Genomic DNA, 25,515 nt, shown 5'->3' with positions numbered 1-25,515 from the left:
AAGGAAGACTATTATTGAATCTTCAAAAAAAGCAACATTTTTCAAAGCAATTTTTGGAAAAAAACAATTTTGCAAAAAAATTTTAACCAAAAAAACAAAAATTCAATGTGAGGAGGCGAAGGAAAGGAGGAGATTTGTTTCAATTTGTGAATGAAGAGAGGATAAGGTCAGAACTCAGAATTTAGTGAAATTTGTCATTTTTAAAGGCGATTTTCTTTTTTGAAATAATGTTGATCAAAAAACAAAACTTAGTTGTAAATTACTTGATTTGATTTGATTTACAAAAAGAATAAAATCAAGTTTTTTGTACTAATTTTGAAGAAAAAAAACATAACTGTTTATGATTTTGGAAGGAAAAAATAGGACTCTTCGAAATGTTGGCAAACAAACAAGTTTTAGAGGCAAGGGGAAGATTAAAAATTCAAGTTGAAAGTTTTCAATTTCAAAAAAAGATGTTTTGACAGTTTTAGTAAAAAAGCAAAACTTTTTTATTATTTTGGCAAAAACAGGATTCTTGCAATTCTGGAAAAAAGAGAAGTCAGGAGCAGGAGCAAAATCGTAGGACTCTTCGACCTCTTGTTGCTGTTTCCAGTTCTGACCTTTCTATTTTTATTTTATTTTCTGAAATTAAAATCAATATCTGACCAATTTTTGATCCAACATTTCAAACTTTTACAGCAGCCTGAGACTTTGTATAAATCTTATCAAAAAAACAAACCATCTCATCCAGCTGTTCTTCTGTCAGATTTTCATAAAAAAAATCTAATACGTAAATTATCTTTTTACCAACGCAATAAAACATTAATCTACAAATCTCAAGATATATTTGAAAATTTAACACAGAAACGCAAACAGAAACTAAATAAATACTAAGTAAACACAACGTCTTCGTAAAAAGTGACTAAAAATAGAAAATGGAACGTATCATTCTATTTCTACTGGTATCAATTCCCACCACTATTGCTGCTTGGTCAATCTCATATTATTAAAAAAAATCCATATTCTTACGAAAAAAAATATTACCAGTCAAACGAATTAAAATTTCCAGCGTTTATATATGTATGAAAGAAAAAAAAAATAGACATAGACGAATTCATAAGTACAATAATTACGAAATGACGACGCTATACAACGACAAAAAAAAAGAAATCAACTCTTTTTCTACACATTACATTACACTACACTATACGCGAAACACCACACTCCGAAATATTCACTGTTGCGATTCGGTTAGGTACATTGGAATATGAGCCGGATGAAAGACGAGTTCTCCGGACTTGAAGTCCTAAACCGATATAGAAAGGGATGATGAACCGGATGAAAGTTCAATTGACTTGATGTCTTATAAACCGGCACGGTGAAACTGAAAGATGAGGACCGGATGAAAATGCCCTGGACTTGATGTCCCAACTAAAAGAGAAACCGGCGTGTACTCGGCCTTTGAAGGCCTTTCAAATTGATATATAAGATGAAACTTAATACTACATCGTGCTCGTATCGGCGAAGATACGACGCTTCGAGTCTTAGATAGGAAACAACAGCCAGAAAATACTTCGTACTCAAGATACAACACTTATTTCGTACAGAAGGGCGAATAAATAAATTAAAATAATAAATTAAAATTAATAAATAAATAGAAAAAAAAAAGAGAAAGAGAAAAAAAAAACTTGAAATTAAAATAGGATCTCAGAAAGTGCGAGTTCAACAGTGCAACGTTCTAATAAAAAGAAAAACATCGTTTTCAAATTTCGTAGGTAATCGGTAGGCTAGCTACGAAATTATCACATCGGGTTTTTGTATGCATCATTTACGCCGTTTGTTGTCTTGTAGTAAGGTTGTAAAAATAAAATAGAAAAGAAACGTCGCTGCTCGTCAACGTGGTCGGAAAATCCTCGACATAAGTAGACTCGAAGGAGAGCTATTCAACAGCTGAGATTTCAACGTGTAATACATCTGCAGTCTTTCGGCGGCGAATTCCTAGAAATTGAGAAAATAATTAATTACGTTATCGTTCTATAAATGGAAGATTAATTTTAAAACTACGTCAGATGGATTTTGAAATCATTTTTTTTACATTTTTTGGAATTTGTGACGACGAGTTTAATTGGAATAAAAATTATTAAATAACAAAAAAACAAAAATATATCGAACTATCGACAGATAACCTCTCTTCGTTAAATTGATTACGTTTTCAATCAATTAAAAAAAAAAAAAAATTAATGCAGAAAATAAAAAGTAAACATTGGAAAAACTTCAACCGACACTTACCCAATACCCGAATGTAATTTTGGACGATTTGCCATTAATTAAACTCCAAATAACCCATAAGAAATGAGTAGCTAAAGTGAAATGTTTAACTTCTTCCAAGATCACATCGGCTGATTCATCACTGCCCAACGATTTCAAATAATGTTCGACGAAAGTTCTCTGGAAAAATACACGTAAACAAATTACATATTTGAATATACAGACAGATCACTCGTAGTCGTCGAGCCAGCTCCAAAGTACGTGAAATTACCCAATATTGCTCACCTGTTGTTGCATCGTAGGGTAATTATCGACATGTACGCTGAAATACGGATAGTCAGGAACTTTGTAATCGAAAACCCACTCCATGAAGTGATTAGCTATTTCGAAAGCTCTATAATTATAAGCGCAGTATTCGTAATCGATGATTATTAGAGATGCCGAAGACGAAGGTTTATCGTCGGCGACCACCACGAATTCATCGTCGTTGTGCGATTGCTGTTGAGGCTGAAGTTGCTGCAACTGCGGTTGCGACTGCGATTTAATCAGTATATTGCCCTCTTGCATATCGTTATGGCAGAATACCACAGGCGAATGGAATTTAGTCAGGTACGACCTATTGTTTCGAGACGAAACGGAAAACAAAAAACAAATTTGGTAAGATGATGCGATAAAATGGTGAATGGAAAATTTACTAGCTAAGGAATGTATGTAGTAATTCTCGATTTTTTTTTTTCACCACTCGTGGTACGAGAATCAATAAAGCTTATTGATAGTTGGTCGAAAAAACATTGCAAAAAAGCAAACACTTTTTCAATATTTTTGTAATATTTCTTGTCAATTGTCCCCCACCCCTTTTGGACAGGAAATTTTCACAAATATTTCAATTTGAGAAGAGGGTAAAGCGTGAGAGGGGAAGGGATCAGGTCAAGTTCAAAATGTATTCAAAGCTAAAAAATGTGTCTACTTTCAAAAAAAAAAAAAAAAAAAAAAAAAAAAAAAAAAATTAAAAACTAAAAATCCTACAAGAAGGCGAGAATAAAAAAGACTATACTTTTTCAATTTTTGAAATATTTATTGCCGAATGTCCCCCCCCTCACCCCTCCTCATGTGCAGGAAATTCTCACAAATGTTTCAATTTGAGAAGGGGTTGAAAGACAGGTAGGGGAAGGGATCAGGTAAAATTCAAAATATGTTCAGGGGAAAAAATTTCTATTTTCAAACAAAAAATAACTAGAAGAAGGCAAAAATACGAGTAGAAAATTTCAAAGTTTGATTCAAAAAATGGAAAGCAGGGCTTTTTTGTAACTTTGACAAAAAGCAAGAATCTGAGCATGAAAACTGATACCGGATTCAGATGAAGGGAAGGGAAAAGGGCAGGGTACAAATTTATTCAAATCAACATTTTTCTGAGAGAAAATGAAAAAAAATTTTAATGCTTTATTTAAAAAAAAAAAAAAAAACTGGAAAAAACTGGACTTTGTTGCCATTTTGGCACAAAAAAATAGGATTTTCTGACAACTCTGGCCAAAAACTTCAAACAAGAACATCCAAAGTTTTTCATTTTCAAAAAATCAAAATTTTAAAACAGAAAGCAAGTTATTGAAAAATTCGAAGAAAAAAATTGAAAAACAGGCTGGACCGTTTGTAATTTAGTTAAAAATCAGAAGTTTTGAGAGGATATTTTTCGAAATGTTTTGATGGGGGAAAGGGGGAGGCGGAGAAGAATTTAGAGAAATTTATTCGAGTCAAAAATTTGCATTTGCAAAGAAATCTAGAAAAAATGGTGAAGAGGTCAATTGAAACTCTGGAAGAAAAAGCAAAATGAAAATTTTAATACTTTGAAAAAAAAAATGAAAAAAGCTGGGCTTGCTTCATAGATTTGGCAAAAAAGCAGGATTTTCAGACAATTCTCGCCAAAGACTTTCAACAAGAACTTTTTTCGAATGTTTTAAAGGAAAGGAGGATCGAGTGGAAATTTTATTCAAGCCAAAATTCTAAAACAGAAAGCAAATTATTGGAAAATTCGAAAAAAAAACTTGAAAAACAGGCAGGAAATTGTGTAATTTTGGCGAAAAATCAGAAGTTTTAAGACGATATTTTTTTAATGTTTCAATAGGGGGAGGAGGGAGTCAAAATTTATTCTCAAGTTGAAATTTTTCATTTTCAAGAAAAATAAAATAAAAAGAACTGGAGGAGAGGGGAATTTGAAATTCACTTTCAACAACAATTTTATTCGAATTTTTCACAGGAAGGAGGTTCGAGTAAAAATTTATTCGAGACAAAGCTTCCCATTTTGAAAAATGTAAAATTTAAAAAAATCAAAATTCTAAAAAAAAACACAAATTACTGGAAAATTTGAAAAAAAAATTGAAAAACAGGCAGAACATTTTGTAATTTTAGCCAAAAATCAGGAGTTTTGAGAGGATTTTTTGAGGCGTTTCGAAGGAGGGGGAAGGGGACGGGGAGGGAACCGAGATGAGTCTAGTCGAAATTTTTCATTTCAAAGAGAACTAAAAGGAAGAAGAAGTGGGGGGAAGGGATGATTAAAATTCTGAGAGAATAAAAAGCAAATTAATGGAAAATTTTAATGCTTTGAATAAAATGGACTGTTTTTGCAATTTGGCAAAAAAGAAACATTTTCTGGCATTTTGGACTAAGACTTTCAACAGGAACTTTTTACAAACGTTTCGAAAGAAGATTGGATCGAGTGGAAATTTATTCAAGACAAAATTCTGCATGTTCAAAAAACTTTTTACAAACATTTTTTTTAAAAAAAAGCCACTTCATGAAAAATTTGAAGAAAAAAAAATCGAAAAACAGACAGGATTTTTTTGTTGTCAAAAAGCAGGGATTTTGACGAGAATTTTTTGATGAGTGGGGGAGAGGAGAGAGGCTGAAAGAAACAGAAAATTAATGGAAGATTTGAAAAAAAGATGAGAAAAACAAGCAGGATTTTTTTGTTAAAAATTACTGCTTTTGACATGAAGTTTTTGGAAGGGGGAAAGGGGAGAGGAGAGTCTGAAAAAAAAGCAAATTAATGGAAGATTTGAAAAAAAAATAGAAAAACAGGTAGGAATTTTTTGGTTAAAATCACTGCTTTTGACAAGATTTTTTTTTTCGACGTTTCAATGAGTAAATGACGGGAAAGGGGGAGGGGGTCTAATCAAAATTCAATCAAGTTAAAATTTATTATTTTCCAAAAAACATGTTGAAGAAAAATACTGGGAAGAGGAAATTTGAAAATTCCAGAGTTTTATTGAAAAAAAAACAAGGCAACTCAGCCAAACTTCTGGCAATTTTGTCATAAATCAGTTCTTTTGATGAGAAAATATTTCACTTGAAATAAGGAGTGAGAGGGGTCCAGTCGAAATCCATTCAAGTAAAAATTTCGTATTTTCAAAGAAAACTAGAAAAATTAAGAACATTGAAATTCAGAAAGAAAAAGCAAATCAAACAACGGAAAATGTTGAAGCTTTGCTTTAAAAAATTAATAAAAATCAACAGAACTTTTATGCAATTTAAAAAAAAAATGATTTCTGATGAAAAATGTTTGCAAATGTTTAATAAATGAGAAAGGGTGATGGAGAATTGAATTTTTTCAACCTTTTCTAGATGTATAAACTCAAAGAGTGGAGGGGGGAGAAGGGTTGGAGTAATTTTGATTTTGGAAATTTCAAGATTTTGTTTTGATAAAAAGGCTGAAGTAGGTACCTACAACACCTTGAAAATTTTGAAAATTAGAAATTCAATAATTTTTGGATATTTTAACACTACACTGATGACTTTAGCTACCCAAAAACAAAAAAATTACATGAAAATCCAATTTCAAACAGTAATTTTACCCTTACAACGCCTCTTCAAGGGAATTTGAGAGCACCAAAATTTTCAAAAACAGCAAAAATTGGCGTGCAGATTTGACCATTTTTTTTTGTGGAGATCCCATTTTGAAAATCAGTTTTTCGAAAAGAGAAAAAATTGTCTACAATGCAATTTTTTCTGAAGGCAGCCTTTAGCTTTTGAACGCACGATCACGAAAATTCAAGCTTTTTTAGCGAAAGTTCAATTTTGAGCTTTTTCGATTTTGATTATTGATTTAGAAACGTCAGTATATTTTCATGAAACCTTCACAAGCAGATTTTCTCCACGTTCAAGCAGTTATTAGATAATGAGCTCGCAATCCTCAACTCCCCTTCCCCTTCCCGAAGGCTTTAGAAGGGAAAAGGAAATGATTGTGGTTGTTTTATAGGACCATCGAGAGGAACCTATAAATTTTTTCAACAAAATCAAAAGACATGACTTCATTTTTGGTTCGACTTAGGATGAAATTTCACAAGTCTCGAGTTCATTTCAATCACAAAAGTCCCTCATTATGGATTAAAAATTGTAAATTCTCTAATTTTTTCGGTTATCCGGAGACTGCATTTTTAAAAATTGAAAAAATTAATTTTCAAACAAATTTTCTACGTGATTTTAAATTGCATGGAAATTTTCTAGCTTCAATTAGGTCAATTATATGCACTTAAATTTTTTGAGAAGACTCGTTCGAAGAATTCGAAACACTCGAGATAATTTTCACACTTAATCCTCTCAACTTTGTTGTTTTTTCGTTTTACTGCCACTCGATAATTTCAGATTCGATGCAAAAAAACAAGTAAAAAATTTTTCAACTTCAATTACTTCCACATTGTTTGCAAAATCTACGTCACAAGTACCTACCTATGCAATCGATTCCAAAAAAAAAAAAAAAAAAGACAGAAGACGATTCGCGAATATTCGACTATATACCGGTAGGTAACTCTTTGAAAGAGAAAAAAAAACCTCAACTTGGTTCAATTAGACAATTACCATAATTGTATGCTCGGGTCTTGGAGAATATTCTACATCACGACACGCTTTCGTGTCACTTTACATGCTGAAATATAGCTCGTCGAAATTTAAATTTTGTATTACCTACGTAAATCGTCGGTATTTAGCATAAAAATCGCGCCTCTGGTTACCAATTATTGTCTAATTTTTTTGGCAAACTGCGTCGAAATTTTGTTCAGCTGACGGAGTCAATTTTTTTCTAAAAACGTCACCGACGAATCGTCGACATTGATGAGAAAAATTATCCGTAACTAATTCGCGAATTCAATTACGATTCGTACAATATTCGAAAATAAAAATACAACGTCGAATGTAAGTAACGCAATATGCGATATAATATCCAATCCTCGGAGCAATTTTTATCGCCTGAATGTAAGATAACGAATGTTTCGATCGTATGTGTATTAAGGTCACCCACACCGGCACCGGACTCTCGTGTGGTTTTTTACTCGTAAGTCCTTGCTGGCAAGTTGAAGTTTATTAACTCACCTTAGCCATTTCAGCTCCGTGTACAGGTCCCTTTTTAATAAGGTTTGCAATCTAACATTATCGAACTGTAATGCGTGAACGTCTCCTACTTCGTCCAACCATCTGAAAATAAGAAAAACCTATTATTAGTACATCTATGGCGAACTCTAGCAATCGCACACCGAGTGAAATGAGATCGTATCGAGTGCATTTTTATATATTATTATATGGTATAATAGGTATAATACGAGTAATAAGAGTGGATAGTTTGATAAAAATGAAAAAAAAATTCGACAGAATAATAAATTAATTTTTCAGCTTAGTTATTACTCTCTATGGTCGCGATTAAAGCGTGGCCCAGTCTGCTTGCACGGCTGGCACACTCAAGTGTCACTTACGAAGCTGAGATTTTAAACATTGATCCTTAAATGGTAAACATTTTTAAGCTATTTACTTATTACACAACCTACACAAAGTGTCACCGTGTTTTTTTTTGCACGTCACATCCGTTCATCGACTCGTGGATTTTGTCAAAAAAATTTTTGGTCGTTGCTTTCTCAACTTGTTTCTTACCTCGAAAATACAACAACATTTAAACGCACGCATACATTATGACGATTTAGGTGACACATTAACACAGACATGAGACTGAGACTGAGCAGATCGTCTTAAATCTTGTAACCTAAAAAATGGCATAATTTTAGGTCAAAGGCGAAGGTGCCCTACGGACAACATTTCAGTAGCCGTAGAGAAGCGCCAAGCAAAGGATTAGAGGAAAAAAAATGGAGAAAGGAAATCAAAGAGTGGGATTTTTTCATTAAAAAAAAATAAGGTATCAAGCTTGAAAGCGAATCTGATGCGAAATTTTTTGTTGTACTGTTTGGGAATTTTCGGTTTTTATCAAATTGGTAACACTGATTACAGAAATGAAAAATCTTTTACTTGAAGAAAAACCTCAAAATTCACATTTTTTCAAACAAAGAAACTCAAATTTCTCTTTAAAAAATCAATCCATCAGCATAAAATGAATGAATGTAGACCAATTCAACGATTCTTTCAAAAGAGTCGTTCACGAACGATCACAATCATCTTTACGCCAGTTCGAAATTCGAAGCGATGAAAATTTTAATGAAGAGAATGATTTTACAACGCTTAAAAGCATACTTTCTGCGAATGAACGGTTCATCAGAGTGAATCATTCGCGAACGACTTCCTTAAAAAATCAATGAATCGTTCGCGAACGACAGCAAAAAATTTTCAGAATATTGAGTCAATTTCATATGTTGAAACAGTAAAAAAAAATACTATTTTGCTGAGAAGTGAATCAGAATCATTCATCATTTCATTAATGTGAATCGTTCGCGAACGACAGAAAAAATGTTCACTCAAGAAGTCAAGATACTGAGCCAAGTTTGGAAGTTGACACTGCAAAAAAAGATTCATTTTTTTTGTCTGAACGCTGAACCTGAATCATTTATTGAGATGAATCGTTCGCGAACGTTTTTTTTCAAACGTTAAAAAAAAAGTGAAGAAAACCCAGATGAATTCCTTGAAAGTTTTACATCACTTTCAAGCAGATTTTGAAGAATTTCACAATTTAATTCACTTTTAAAGCATCAAATCAATGTTCAGAGTTGTTTTGACGAACAACTCGTTCGCGAACGATATACATATTCATGCAAATTGTTCGACTTTTCAAAAGAATTGGAGTTCTACAAAATGAAACCATAATATTATTTTTAAAATATTGCTTTGAATTACGGTTTTCTAATGTTCAAGAGGATCAATCGCACTTCATAAAACAGTCGAACAAATCGTTCTCGAACGACTGAGTCGTTTTAGTAATATCATATCATTCATTCAAAAACCAAACAAAACATTAGATACTTTTAGTACTGAAAGTGAAATAAAATCAGATTAAATTTTTGATACAGGACAATTGTTCGAATCCGAATCGTGAAACGAATCGTTTGCGAACGATGTAATATTAATTTCAACGAAAATGACCTGCGAGTTCAGTTATTCATTTACTTTCAGTCTATTTTCACAAAAAAAGTCTCAGAAGTTTACAAAATGACAGTATCACTCAAAAAAAGAATCGTTCGCGAACTTTTGATTCATTTTGAAGAGAAATCGTTCACGAACGACTGATCCATTCACTTCAGAGTTTCATTACTTATTATTCCCAAAGTACATTTCGTACTTGATAAAATAATTCATTCCACGAATGTTATTTCAATCAATTGAAGAAATCGCACAAATCGTTCGCGAACGAATGAATCATTTTTCGAGACATTCGTTCATTCGATCTATTTGACTAATTTTCAACGATATAATTCCGTCTCAAAAAATATGATAAAATTCACGAAGCGAAATTCCAAATTCACAAGACCTGGATAACGTTTCTCACAAAGGAAGATCTTTCGTTCGCGAACGATTCAGTACAAACATCAACTTCAAAAACTAACTCATATTCAAACTGGAAAAAATGATATTTCTTCTCATAGACTACAACCTTTATTCTCAATTAATTCGTTTCGTGCCAAATATTTGAATGAACGAATCTTTCTAATCGTTCACGAACGACTGAATCAGTTTTCGAGCTAATCGTTCAGTAGATGACTGCCATCAACTTGATTCATCCGCAGAAAATGTGGAATAAAATTTAAAACCCATTTGTGAACGAATCTTTCAAAACGTTTAGGTGAAAGCACCATTTCGTTCGCGAACGATTCACTGTAAATATAGTATTTCAGCATTCAGCGTTGAAAACTCTCCAATTTTCAAAAATCACCAACTTTTCTCCCCTTGGTTACAATTTTAATTCACAAATACTTTTTAAAAATTTCAATGCACGAATCATTTCAATCGGTCGCGAACGAATCAATCATTTCTCGAGACGATCGTTCTTTTTTGTTCATTTCTTCGGTTTTCAACGACTTAATTTGGCCTCGAGGAACGTTCACGAAACTAAATTCGAAACTTATTCGCGAATGATTCTCTCAAATGATGATCTTCGTTCACGAATGATTCACTTGGAATCAAAAAAAGAATCATAATCACATACTGTTGAAAACACACGCGTATTCAGATGAAAAAAAAAATGACGATATGTTTTTTTTCATATACCACAACTTCGTTTCACATAAATTCGTTCAGTATATGAATCCTTTCAAACGTTCGCGAACGAATGAATCATTTTTCGAGGCATTCGTTCATTTGAATAATTTCATCACTTTACACTTTTCAAAAATCATAAAAATCCATTCTCAAAAAACATACATAGAACAGAAATCACTCGGGATCGATTCTCTGAAATGATGAATCTTTCGTTCGCGAACGATTCACCTCAGAGTTGGAAACTCGCTCACATTCTAATCCAAAAATGACTATAGTTTGCTCATAGATTACAACAACTTTCATCTAGAATCAGTTCGTTTCGTGTAAAATCTCTCAATGATTAAATCTTTTGAATCGTTCGCGAACGAATGAATCATTTTTTGAGTCAATTGTTCATTTGAACCGTTTTATCGATTCAATTCATCCTCAAGAAAACACTCATGGAACATGGAACTAAAAACCATTTATGAACAATTCTCTCAAGTAATGAGATTTTTCGTTCGCGAACGATTCAGTTCGGACTTGAAAACTCACTAGTACTCGGATGAAAAAAATGACAATTTTTTTCCTCTCTTGCACCACAACGCCATCTTCCTACAAATTCGTTTCACTTGGTGAGTGATTCTTTTCAATCGTTCGCGAACGACTGAATCATTTTTGGAGCCAATCGTTCATTTGATCCATTTTATCTCTTCTCTACGATCTAATTCATCCTCAAAAAAACACTCATGGAACTTTTAAACCATTTATGAACAATTCTCTCAAATAATGAGATTTTTCGTTCGCGAACGATTCAGTTCGGACTTGAAAACTCACTAGTACTCGGATGAAAAAAAACGAAACATTTTTTCCTCTCTTGCACCATAACGTCATCTTCCTACAAATTCGTTTCACAGTAAGTATGTACTTTGGTGAGTGATTCTTTTCAATCGTTCGTGAACGACTGAATCATTTTTGGAGCCAATCGTCCATTTGACTCATTTTATCGTTTTTCTACGATCTAATTCATCCTCAAAAAAATATACAATGAAACAGAAACCCATTGGTGAACGATTTCTCAATAATGAATCTTTCGTTCGCGAACGATTCACCGAAAAGTTGCAATCTCACTTGCACTTAAGCATAAAAAAAATGGTGACTCTTTTCTTTTTCCTCCTAGACAACAAATGTTATCTACAATCAATTTGTTTTTTCGCCTCAATATCTCAATGAACGAAATCGTTCGCGAACGAATGAATCACTTCTCGAAGTAACTCTCTGTTCTATAAACTTTAACAAATTTGAACCATATAAAAATAAATACATTTTTTGGATATAATTTTCGAAAAAATTCGCAACCAAGAATCAGTATTACCAATTCGCACCAAAAAAACGAAAATTGCCACAAACACCGTGAAATTTCCGCATCGTCGATTACGTGGAAAGGAAAAACTATAAGCAATGATTCAAAATCTAGACGTGAATATCACGGAATATCAAAATAGGAACAGTATATAAATTCTTGAAAAAACCCTGACTTTGTGTAATTTTATACATCAAAATTCACGTACATAATAACGTAATAAAAAAAATTCCAAGGACTACCTGAACTATAGCAAAAATACTAAATTCTCGAGTACATTAAAAATCTCATACCTTTTAGTAGTTTCCCAAATAAACGACGGTTCTTTACTTAATGGCAAATTTAACGAATGCAGGGCTGCCATTTTCTCGGCTATCCACATGCTAAGCTTCGGGTCACTCATTTCGGCTAATTTTAAGGGTCTGGCCTGAAAAAAAATTCCAGCAATTTTCATCACAACTTGATGATTTCCACAACAAAAAAAAACTACCAACTATACGAACATCGGTTGCTCCTTAGGCTCAAACTTACCGGAATATATTCTTCAATTCTGCCACCTGTAAACACCCCGTGCAACTTGGGGCCTAATTTACGTTCCGATAATAAAGCGAATACCACCGATTCGCTGATCAAGTGTTGGATATTGCATTCTCCGTGAGATTGTCCGTATAATCGTAACATCACCTCGCGTGGGCTGCTTTCTGCGTAATTATTCACATGTTTGAGTAATTTCACGTGATACAACCAATTGCTCAGGCCGCCGCTGTAAATCAAAGAAAAAGAAAACAGAAGGGTGAGTTGAGAATGCAAGAAAGTTGCCCATCATATGGTTGGTATTTGGCACTAAATTTAGTTTATTCAATGAATCACGTAAAATACGACGTAGCATTTAGAAGTATACTATACGTATGTGTATTTCGTATTTGTACGTGTGTGCGAGCTAAATAAACTAAATAAACATGCGCATTGTTATCACTTTTTAATAAATTATTAACCATTTACACACACAGACAGTATACGATCTGTATCAAACGTCACACCTGCTAGCGCCAAGTGCATTTCAAAGCGTCGAGTAATATCGATGATTCTACTACGTCATTCATACGTATCTCATATCATGTACATTCATATGTACGTGTAATTTGTCTACGTGAAAAAAAATTCCAACTATCGAGGTATAAACCGTATTACTCACAGGAGAAAATCACTATCTCCAGGTTATATGTATTGATTAAACCGTTATTTCCAATCTTAGACCTAATTACCTTCTTCTACTCGTACCTGCAGTTACCCAGAAACAATTACCTTCGTAGTCTACCTTACCTATACCTACCTACGTCAAACAAGACTCACAATATTCCAAGATGTATTGAAAAAAACCCTCTTTATTTTCTTAGATCTTAGACCACATGCATTGTAGTTATAGTAAAACCCATATGCATTCGCATTCATAGACAATCCACAGCCTTGAACGTTAAAGCTACTTATTAAATCGTTAAAATTGCCCATACTACACTGATCGAATGATTTGTTTCAAGTGCTGAGCTGACTATATATATAGTGACTAATTCAACAACTCGAAGTAATTACGATCCAACGAGCCAGACCCCAGGCAGAGGCACATACCAAGAAGGAATTCCAACTCGGTAATAATTGACAAATTGACGAAATTCGTTTTTAATTCCCAAAATGTCATTTTTTCCCCTCGCATTCTTGTCTAATTACTCTTCTAAATAATCTCTAATTAAGTAAACACCACAACACGATGAACTTCGCTGAACCTATAAGAAGGAAATTTTTCATTATTGCAACACGTCGCGTCGTTTAGCTAGATTTTTGGCGAGAAATTTTTACGTTCAATTTCTTTTATTATATTGACGAAGAGTAGGTAGGTACACGTTTATGCCACGTGTTGAAGATGTACTATAAAATTCGAGTTTTAACTAGAAAAATTTCGAATTTTATTATTTCAAGGGATTAAGATTACGTGTCGGGTTAATTTCAAAGCAGCTATTGAGATAAATATACTCGTCAATTTGAGAGTTAATTTTCAATTTTTTTTTGTAAAATTTAGTCGGATTTTGAAATTAATACTAAGTAGATTTGCAGACAACATCCTTGAAAATCTAACAATAGATACTTAATTCTTATATGTATGTACAACACAGTGAGGAAGAGGAGCGAATGGAAAAAATGATGCATAAGTCAAGGAAAATCTTACGTGAATGGGGTTTTAAAAATTCAGAATATTGTGATGATAAATAGATGGATACATGATGAACGAGTGATTCAGAGTGTTGCAGTTCAGAGTACATAATATATTACGCATTACTTAATAATACCGCGACAATGAAGAAACTCAATAATAAATGACCGAACTCCTTGCCCCTTCCCTCCTTAATTAGTAAAATTTCTGAAACAAAACAAGCAGTGAGACGAATTGACTTGCAAATTAGTACCAAAAAATAAAGAAAATGCATCAGTGTGAAAAAATTCAAAAATTGTACACTCAAGAAGATGTTGAATACTGCAAATGATTTTAATGAGGAATGAGAATTCTGAGTTTCTCCTCTCTTTAAAGATTATTTTTAGGGTAAAATTCGTCTTTTTTCAGGTTCAAGAGCCACAGAGCAATTTTAGCTATGCTAATGTTCAAAAAGTGGCGCAACGTGAAAATGCAGGATAAAAACAACATTTTTGAGTAGGATAGTTTTTCAATCATTTTACTATACCTACACATAAGTAGGTATTTTTCGACAGAAGGGGAGGGGAGGGGAAAATAAAAATTTCTTCGAGTTCAAAATTTTTTCGGGATACTTACATAATTATATTCTCAAATTTTTTTTTCAACTCTACATCACAGAAAAAAATGAAAAAATGAAATAACTCATCTCAAAATGATACTTCAAAATTTGATTTAAAAATAGAACTAGACAGCTAAGCTTGCAAAGTGTGCGTAGCTAGCTGCCTTTTTTACAGCTATAACCGTTATTACATCTAGGTAGTGCATAAGTGAATCAACCATGTCACAGTAATGAGAATTTTTGAAACTCTCACTGCTTCAAAATAATAATTGTTTTTCAGTGTTTTCATATTTTCCAAATTACAATAGGTATTTCAGAATAATTTATAAGCTTGTATTGCTTCTAAATTAAGAAATTTCTAGTTGTTTTTCATAGTTTGCATTGTTTTAAAATTTACAAAATTTCAAATCAATTTCCCGAATTCCCCATCGCTACAATTTCATAAAGTTTTCAATAAATTTTCAGAATTTTGCATTGCTGCTGAGTTAGGAAATTTGCAATCAATTTTTAGAATTCACATTGCCTCTAAATAGTCAAATTTTGAATAATTTTTCAGAATTCTTATTGTCTTTAAATTAAAAAATTTCAAATTCAATTTTCAAGTTCATATTGTCCACAAATTGTAAAACGTTTACTCAATTTTCATATAATTTTCAAGTTCACATTATCTACAACTTACAGAACTTTTAATCAATTTTTGGAATTCTCAGCGTCTCTAAATACAAATTTTCATATTATTTTTTTTAGAATTTCCATTGTCTTCAAATTTATAAATTTTCAAACCAATTTTCAGAACTTGCTTTTTATTCTAAATTAAGAATTAAATCTTATAAAATATGTTAAGAATTTGAATTGCCTCTAAATTACACGAAAAAAATATGGGTAATTTTTACAAAAAAATTCAACTAAATACTGGTATTTAGCACAATTAAGTACCAGATCCCATTCAATAATTTTTACTGTAATCGTATAGTAAAAATTATCATTTTAATAAATTTTGCTACAGGTACCAATAGTAAAAATCATTTTGTTTTAATAATTTTTACTAAATCATGATAATAAAAATTACAATATGTTTCAATTGTACAAAAATTAGTTTAATTACTCATTTTGAAGTAATTTTTAAATTATAAGTAAAAAGTTAAAAATTATTCATGTCAAGGTAATTCTTACTATACTTATGGCTATAGGTAGACAAAAAATTGATGAAATGAATTTTTAGTTAGCAAATGATATCATGATTCATAACTCAATTTCAGCATTATTTTTACCCCATTATCATGTACTACATAGGTAACTCCAAAGCATTTACCTATCCAATTTTCCTACGAAAAATCTGTCACCTACCTACTTACCTCACGGAGATTCGAACCTGGGTCCCTAAATTTCCTATTCCTACCTACATGTCCTAACCACTCAGCCACGAATTCACTAGGAGGGTTAGGGCATTAAAATAATATATTTGTTTGGTAAACGCCTCACCAAACCACTCCCACTTGGAATTTACAGCTAACAGACCGGGGGTGTAACAGGGTACAATGAAACACAGCTGGTGATGGAATAGACTGGGGGTATAGCAGGGTACAATGAGCGGCAGGTGTTCTACAAGTCCCCTTTTCCCTTTTTTAGGATTTAATGCATTAAAATAATGGACTAAAATTGCAATTACTCAGCAATTACTCATCCGAATTGAATGAAAATAAATCTATACCCTCCGCCTTAATGATTTCAAATTGTGTCCAATAGGTATGAAAAACGGTTGGATAGCTTAAGCTTAAGAGAACATTCATTGTAATTAAAATTTCAATTTCTCAAAGCGAAACCAATCTAATAACCGAACTCCTTGCCCCTTCCCTCCTTCATTAGTAAAATTTCTGAAACAAAACAAGCAGTGAGACGAATTGACTTGCAAATTAGTACCAAAAAATAAAGAAAATGCATCAGTGTGAAAAAATTCAAAAATTGTACACTCACTCTTTAAAGATTATTTTTAGGGTAAAATTCGTCTTTTTTCAGGTTCAAGAGCCACAGAGTAATTTTAGCTATGCTAATGTTCAAAAAGTGGCGCAACGTGAAAATGCAGGATAAAAACAACATTTTGAGTAGGATAGTTTTTCAATCATTTTACTATACCTACACATAAGTAGGTATTTTTCGACAGAAGGGGAGGGGAGGGGAAAATAAAAATTTCTTCGAGTTCAAAATTTTTTCGGGATACTTACATAATTATGTTCTCAAATTTTTTTTTCAACTCTTCATCACAGAAAAAAAATGAAAAAATGAAATAACTCATCTCAAAAATTCAAAATTTGATTTAAAAATAGAAAAACAGGAATTTTTGACAATTTTGGCAAAAAAGCAAGACAGACAAACGCAAAATATTTTCCTGCTCTTTTTTTGTGGGGGGAGGAAGGGGGAGGGTGTTTATAATTGCAAGGATGGGTAAAAAATCTCGACAACTATCAGTTTCTCTGATATTATTTTGCATTTTGTGGTCGTGAGTTACCTTCAATTTTTTTGTCCTCTTTAAAGGATAATTCTCACACCTCATTTTGATTTCTGCAAATTTTTAACAAAAATATGGGGATTTAAGCACCAAAGATGGCCCCAACGAAATTTCAACTGGCCAGTCCAAAGTATTTGAAAAATCTTACAACCAAAAAATAAGCAGTTAAGCACCTCAAAAAAACAATTTCAAAATGAATAATGAGCCAATACTCCCCCATCTCCTCTCCAGGGCTATCGAGAGCCAATGCGGGCTAGAGGCAAGTATAATTTGGCCCCATTTCTAGGGACGAAATCATATAGATTTTTTTGTGAGGGGGAGGGAGGAGGGGGTAGGACTGAAAATTTGCACACTGATACAGGAGTGAAATTTTCATTTTTTCCAGATTGATATCAAACGTATTTATGACTTATAAAAAATGTTCATTTTCTGCTTCGGATTATTGAGGGCCCAAATGTGAATGTTTATACTCATTTTAAAACAAGAAACAAATTGGCCTGAGCGAAGGAAGGGGAAAAGTTTTTGAAAATTTAATTTCGAGAGGTGTAAAAACAATATTTTTATATGCGAGAAGTTTACTTTTTGGCTTTTAAAATTTTAGAATTTGGAAGTTTTTTTTTTCGAAATATTAATTTTGAAAAAGAAAAGAGAACAGGCTCAAGTCTATTTCGAAAGGCATTAAAACGGTACTTTTTCTAAAATTTGAAAGATATTTTTTTTTAGAAATTTTTATTTTGAAAAAGAAAAGAAAACAAGCCCGAGCGAAGAGGGGAAGGGGGCAAAAGCTTCGAAAATTTGTGTTTCGAGGAATAGAAAAATAAAAACATGCAATGTAACCAGCTTCAGACTCTTCCCTTCTCCCCTGAGGCTTCATTCCAGCTTCATTGCAAATCTTTGACTACGGGGTTTGGGGAGAGGAAAACTGGATAATTGAAAATACCTACATTCAATGTAAAAATGTATTATTTTTATTGACCTCCATCCCATTCCATGTTTAATACACAAAAACATCCATGGTTCAGATTTTATGAAAAAATCGTTCTTCAAACTGAGGGAGAATTTTTTACTCAATAATTTTCGATTGATTTCAATTTCATGTTTTTCATGCTTTTCTTCAAAATACGTATCTTATAAAAGTTCACTTGAAGAGAAAGAATCACACTCTCTGGATGGGAATTATCATTTACAATTTTGCACCTCTCAATTTTTTTTACCAGAACCTTGTTTTTTTTCTCAAAAAATGATTTTTAATGATTGAAAATTTTCTCATCACAAAAAAAAATCATTTTTGAGGAAAAGAGGTGGTTCCAACTCCAAGTACATACGAAAAGAATGAAATGAAGCAAAATTGAAGTCCATAAAATAACCTAAAAATAAGGGTGATTAATTTTTTTGCACGAGACATCGTTTCTGAGATATTTCGAGTAAAAATTGGAACTTCAACGATTTTTTTTTTTTAACCCTACACATGAAATTTACACAAGATGAAGAGAGAGGAGGAGGGAAATCACAGCATCATCAACGAACACATCGCTTCATTTATTTTTCATTCAAAACAAGAATACCTACTCAATTTAATTTGACGCACATGAGTAAGTCTAGGTACCTCTACCTACCTAGATGATTCAGAAGGTGAGCAGTGGAAAATTCGTTGAGGTATTTACCTATGCCAGAAAAATCACACGAAATCAAGCGTGTAATTTCCGTTAAGTTACAATTTACATGAGTATATTTTTTTCTCAGAATAAGTGCATACGTATTGCAGTGAGAGAGAAGGGGGGGGGGGGGATAACATGAATGTATGACTGAAATATACATGCGTATTTACCAAATTTTCGGTACCTATGTAATTTTTTAAAGCGTAGTTGGCTTCAAAATTAATTTTCCATCAGCTTGAATGATTCTGCACAGATCTTTGACTGTTTATACTGATGATTCAAGAAGAGAGGGAAGAAGAAGATGATATAGAAATCATAATGATGATAGGGCTCATCATACGAGTATATAAATATGAATTTTCAATCGTTCGGTTCTGTTATTATCTTGATAATGAAAATTGAATGATTCATAATCGTAATTATTCATCATATTTATGTACGAATTAATCTTTTAATAAAAAAATAGGTGGATTAAATGAGGATTTCAGCATTAATCTGATAATATTTCAGGGTGTCTAACTAAACTCCTAGACAAAAAAAATCATTACTTTTTCATAATAACATACCTACCTACGTATTTTTCACATTTTTACCGCATGAAAATATCCCCCCCCCCAAAAAAAAAATTAAATAATTTGAAACCGCGAAGAAATGGAACAGGGTTGCCATTTTTTACAGGATCAAAAATTAGGTATTTCAGTTTTTTTCGTTTTTCTGATTTTTTGAACAAATTGTTCAATTTATTTTTTCATTTTATGGGCTTTTTAAAAAAATTTCTAGTGTGTTTCAAGCAATATTCATGACTTTCATGCCACAAAATTACAATTCAGTTCAAAAAAATAGTCATTTTTAGGATATTTTCTTGATGAAAAAGAGTGAAAAGAAATCGGTTTGTATGCAATGAATCAAAAGTGAATGATATATTTATGGATTGTGCTGACAAATGACAATGAGATATTGTTAGGAGGGTCCAAGTCTCCTTGGCCTTCTCTCGGCCACTTGACCCAATTTTTTACTCAATAAGAGCGGAGGAGCTGAGGGAAGGTGAGAGGGAGGGGAGGTATAATGGCACTTACTTATTTATGCTTGTAAAAATTTTCTGCGATTATTTCTATTGCACTCTCACAAATTGTTGGTTTCTATATATAAAAAAAAACTCTGAAAATTTCAACTCTCTGACTCAGAATTCAGTCATGTCAAGAACCCCCCCCCCCACCTTCTCTGCTTGAATAAATTCAAAAAATCAGAATAATCTATACTTTTCGAGAATCTATGTATAGAGCCCCCCCTCCACCCACCTAAAATTGGAGAAAATAAAGAAAAAAACAAAAAATAAAAACTTGGTAATTAAAACACTTTTTGAAAAATTTTCATTATTAGTCAGAATTCTTCTAAATAGCTTCCTTTTCAAGAAAATCCTTCTTCAGTCTCCCAAACAATATTGATGCCCTTAAGTGGAGCCTTCCAAAAAATGGGCAAATTTTGAAGAAAAAAATTGAAAACTCGAAGTGTGTAATTTTTTTTGAAAATTCATTATAATTTTCTTGTAAGAGTCGTTTCAAGTGCTCGCCTTTTCAAGTAAAAATCTCCCTCTGCTCTATTGTATCGGGAGCCTCAAGTTTTTCATTTTTGTTCATCAATTTTTTTAAATTCGAGACTCCATCGTTCATACGATAGGGCCAAAACAGCTTAAGGGACCGGTTGAGATTTTTTTTCTTCAAAAATGCATCACTGAAAAACATTCTTACGCGAAAATGAGAAATTTATTCATGAAATGGATCTTTGTATTCATTTATTTTTCAAATTTTGTAAAGTAGAGGGGAGTAGGGCTTCCAGCACAATTTCTTTTCGGACTTGAAAAAATATTAGGAAAAAATGAGAGATTATTTTTCACATTCATTTCTCAGGGTGTCCACTCAATTCAGGAAATGATTTTCCCCGACGTTTCTAGGTTTTCCAGACCAATTTTTCCATTTTTTCAGACCATTTTTTAAATTTTCTACGCTTACCCCACACACGGGGGGGGGGGGGGGTGTAATTTTATTTCATAAGCTTCTCTTCAAACTGGATAGGTACATCTTTGGATATAAAAAACAGCTAAACTTCGATATCAACTTAATAAATTAAAAATAAATACATAAGTAAATAAAACATGCATCAATTTTGGCCAATTAATACAATATTCATATGACTTATGAAAATTTTTCTTCTGTTTTTTGGACTTTTGGAGGCCTGAAAATGTGAAATTTGTTTTCGCTCGGGCCAGAAGTTTTGAAAATTTTCATTTCGAGATTCCTAAAAACGATTTTTTTTTTAAATGCAAAGAGTTTATTTTTTGGTTTCTTAAATTTTAATATTGCAATGATGTTTTTTTGAAAGAAGTTACTTTTAAAAAAGAAAAGAGAACAGGCTCGAGCGACAGCTTCTGAAAATTTGCATTTCGAGAGGCATAAAAACGAGGTTTTTTCATGTGAGGACAAGTAGTTTTTTTGGCTTTTAAAATTTTAGAATTTGAATGATATGTTTTTCGAATGAACTTGATTTTGACAAAGAAAACAGAACAGGCCCAAGCGAGGACAAAAGCTCTTGTAAATTTGTACTTCGAGATGCATAAAAACAATGTTTTTTTGTGAGCAGTTCATTTTTTGGTTTTAAAACTTGATTTCTATTATCTAGAAATGTTCATCTTCGCTCGGGCAAAAGAATTTGAAAATTTGTCTTTCGAGAAGTAAAAAATAATGTTTTCTTTCATCACAGGTCCTTATCCAAAATTTGCAATTGATCGTTTTTTCACAATTCCAGGGATTTTACGTGAAAATTACGAAATTCCCTGACTTTTCCAGGTTTTCCAGGCTTGTGGACACCCTGTTTCTGTACCTATAGTTGCGTTTTAATCGATACTTTTGAATTCTAAGGTGAAGGGGGAGAGGGGCATTAGAATCCTCAGATGAGAGAACACAAAATGGAGTAGATCTAAAATAATTAACCTATATACTTAGGGATAGAGCATCCAAGACCCAAAATTGGCCCAAAATAATTGTCATTTTGACCCTTATAGTCGCGAAAAAAAAACGAAAATTGCTTCGTTATTTGGAAGTTTATGAACAGCCTTAACATGAGAATTTTTTTTCTCACTTTTTCACATAAAAATTGGAATATTTTGATGATTCAAGATTCATCTTGAACTTTTCACTTCTCCAACCCTACAGAAAATCGTGACCCAGAGTAAATTGTCCCCCTCTCCCCTGCCCTTTCTCTAGAACCGTCCCTAAGGAGTAGTAAGTCCTTGCTTTTTGAAAGTAATTTTCTTTTCGAACTATTGAAACATCGTTAATAATACACTCGTACTAATGATTCGATTCATTTTTCTAACTACAAGTATTTAATTTTGAAAACAATTAGAAATGATGTTTCTTATTTTCTTAGAACCCCTTCTGTTTAAATTACTCATTTTTTCTTCTTGATTTTTCACTAGATTTGGGTTTGTTTTTATTGTTCTACAGTTATGGAAATTAGGTTAGTCCCAATGATCTCATCAATCATTATGCATTCGTTTGAAAACGCCTTCTGACGAAAAAAAGAACGATAAATACGTATAAACAAACAGGAGAAAATTCGTCATGGGAATAATTGGTAAAATTTTCAGCCATTTCTAATCGTAAGACCTCACGCGATTCTATGACTCACATAATCTCTATCTGTGTTCTCAATTATTTCCAAAGTCCACCGAAGAAAAGGAAACCCCAATTCTCGACCTACCACAATATAAATATAAACCACATCACCTGATTGATTTCTATAGATATTTCTAATCAGACAATATACTTTCTTGCCTACGACTACGTGACCTTTCTTCGCAGCAGTATACCATATACACGACACCCTGAACGAAACTATGTTATTAATTACACTACGTGTTCATTGTACATGTTCTACGATTAATAACCCTTTTGGCCTAATTCGAATACATGCATTCGAGAATATAACGTAACATTCGGTCTCTATGACGTCATTTGAAAATTTTCACTGCTTCCTCGAATCGACAAAATTATCTATTCTTGAATGAAGCTATTTATCGAAACACATGTTGGTAAAAAATTTTTTACATATCATCTCTTCTGCTTCAGGCAAGCAATTCAACTCTCTTACGTTTGTTCACCCTTTACCATCTACTGAAAAAAAATCCATCAGCTCACGTCTCGATAGCGTGATCTGTATAGAGTCAACCCTGTCTGCAAACTTGGAACCGGAAATTTAACTTGCCCCGATGGCTGTCAGCCAATAAATCTGGACCTTGTATACATCGAGTACTCGACTAATATATCCTGACGTATAAACGTACATACATGTAGAAAGCTCGCATACATATGAGAAAACTCTCAGCTTGGCGTGTCGATCGTTCAAGGTAATAAAATACCATAAATCAGTACGACGAAAAAAATCACGTATTGTACTTGTTGAGAGAGCTCACGTTATGCACGATTAAAATATTGGTTTCGAAATTTTCTTGCGTACTAAAATCGAGCATGATAACGGAGCCGAAAACTTTCCTTATCTTTTACCCTGTCTGGAAATACGAATATTACGCTCGGTTAAAAATAATAAACAAAATATTTAGAGCTTTTCGTACCTGATACGTGTTACTTCGACGTCAGAAGTTGTAATCTTCTTCCAAGCTCCGGGTAAATACGCTCTACAAATACGGGCTGCTTTTTCCGTCATATCGTTACCATAATTCTGAAATCAGACGTAGAAAAAAAAAAGGCCAAATTATTATCTAGAGTACTAATTAATTACTCTTAGCGATTAATTCATTATCTTCTAACCATCTGTATAGGTTTGTTGAAAAATCGAATACGAAAATTAACGAGTAATCGACGATATTGCGACACCCATGCTGAAAACATGTCAATTTTGAGGAAATTTTTTTCAAATATACCACGTCATTTGTGAAAATCACTTTCAAAACAGATCGATAGTTTCGAGCATGCGGGGTGAATTTTCACGTGGTTCGGGGATACTTTTTCATCCTACCCGAAGAAAAAAGGGTTACCAATATGTGACTTTAATTGTGATTTTAATCTTGGCCTATTTCTTTATAGCTGAATTTTCATCAATGAATGGGTCATTCTTATCGAAGCTTTTTACCTTGGTGACGTTACCAAAACGATATAAAATATTCAGGTTAATGATCTAATCTCAGCAGACAACGTCAGTGATAAACATTGTGTTTAGCCTACTTACGCAATCATTGTTGGCAGAAATGACGAACCCTTTTTAGATTGGTTATTTTAGTCTATACGATAATCCAATCGAATCGAATTGGCATTTTTTCTCAATCCTGGCTGGAAGTAAACGTCGTCAACTCGAACCAAGTCTATTTTTAGCGCGGTTTTTTCGACATTGATTGTCGTCTAGAGGTTCGTACATTGTTAATGAATAATCCAAGAAGAAATTCCCATCGACCATTACGTAAGAAGACGGTGATAACGTTAGAATGCACCGAACAAGAAAGCTACCACGATGACGAATCGTTGGGTCAAAAATACTCTCTTTCAGCACGCCGGAAATAAGTTCAAACAGATGACCTATTCGAAGAAGTCGAATTTTTTCAAATTTTTTACACATGTTGGCGAAATTTTTTTATCGAACAGGTTCGAAATTTATAATCCCCTAAGATAAAAAAAAAATATGAATATTCATCGAAGCTTAGGGTACGGTGGTACTTGAAGTTAATTATCACACAAATTTGATAAGAGAGTTAATTGAATGGAACTGTGTATTTTTGCAAATTTATGAAAACCAAAGGTTAGTAACGATTGTGCAGAAATGAGAAATGAGAAAAAAGTCACATGTAGCAGGGTGATAATACTAATGAATAGAGTTCTACGAAATACTCCAACTCTCTCAAAGATATAAGTGTAAAAATAGCGAAAAAAAGAAAGTAATCGAAGCATGAATGGTATTGAAAAAAGATCCATACCTGTACCGCATTAACTCCCATAGTAAATTTGACCGAACTGTTGATAAATGCAACTTTGTCGTATGACACGAGACCGAACTGAGTAAAAACGATCGAAAAATTATGTTCATAAGCGGTTCGCAAGAGAGACGATTGATTTGGACGACTCGAATGCAAAATTCGTACTGATTGAAAATTATTACTCACGAGATATTCGAAAGTTGTTACTGTTGTATCGGAGTTGAACTATATCACCGTGTACGAGCTTGTTTAGTCACGCCATGTAAAATCGACGAATCACAATTTGAAGAATTATACGTAGTACCTTGGAATAATTATTGCATATTTTAAGTTCCACATGACAAGTACGAAAGTTTTCTGACGATTTATTTCGCTGATAAGTATTTATAGCTTCGTCAAACCGTGTTTCCAAGTACCTGGGAAATTCCACCAATCACAAACGTTCGTACGATCTCGTCGACCAATCAGAACGCCAGTTGAGGCCAACGATAAATAAACAACATGGATGACGCGGAATC

At 32.8% G+C, this 25,515-nt stretch overlaps 1 protein-coding gene across 3 annotated transcripts; it reads right to left on the bottom strand.

Moving 5' to 3' along the window:
- Positions 1-807: 807 nt before the first annotated feature.
- Positions 808-25,366, bottom strand: LOC135833224 (choline/ethanolamine kinase). Of its 3 annotated transcripts, none has more exons than XM_065346935.1 (8): positions 24,998-25,366; positions 23,645-23,751; positions 12,578-12,809; positions 12,340-12,473; positions 7,606-7,707; positions 2,533-2,863; positions 2,269-2,427; positions 808-1,977 (listed from the first exon to the last, which is right to left on the bottom strand). In XM_065346935.1, exons 1-8 carry the CDS (start codon positions 25,016-25,018, stop codon positions 1,873-1,875), a joined length of 1,191 nt encoding a protein of 396 aa, XP_065203007.1. In that variant the 5' UTR covers positions 25,019-25,366; the 3' UTR covers positions 808-1,872. The 3 variants fall into 3 exon arrangements, with proteins under 3 accessions (XP_065203007.1, XP_065203015.1, XP_065202999.1); XM_065346943.1 differs by having other exon boundaries at positions 25,184-25,366; XM_065346927.1 differs by lacking the exon at positions 24,998-25,366 and adding an exon at positions 23,841-23,973.
- Positions 25,367-25,515: the final 149 nt, after the last annotated feature.

Source organism: Planococcus citri, chromosome 1 (assembly GCF_950023065.1).
Source record: "Planococcus citri chromosome 1, ihPlaCitr1.1, whole genome shotgun sequence".
Taxonomy (NCBI): domain Eukaryota; kingdom Metazoa; phylum Arthropoda; class Insecta; order Hemiptera; family Pseudococcidae; genus Planococcus; species Planococcus citri.
The sequence above is the reverse complement of the archived record's forward strand: the minus strand, read 5'-3'. Positions and strand labels throughout refer to the sequence as shown.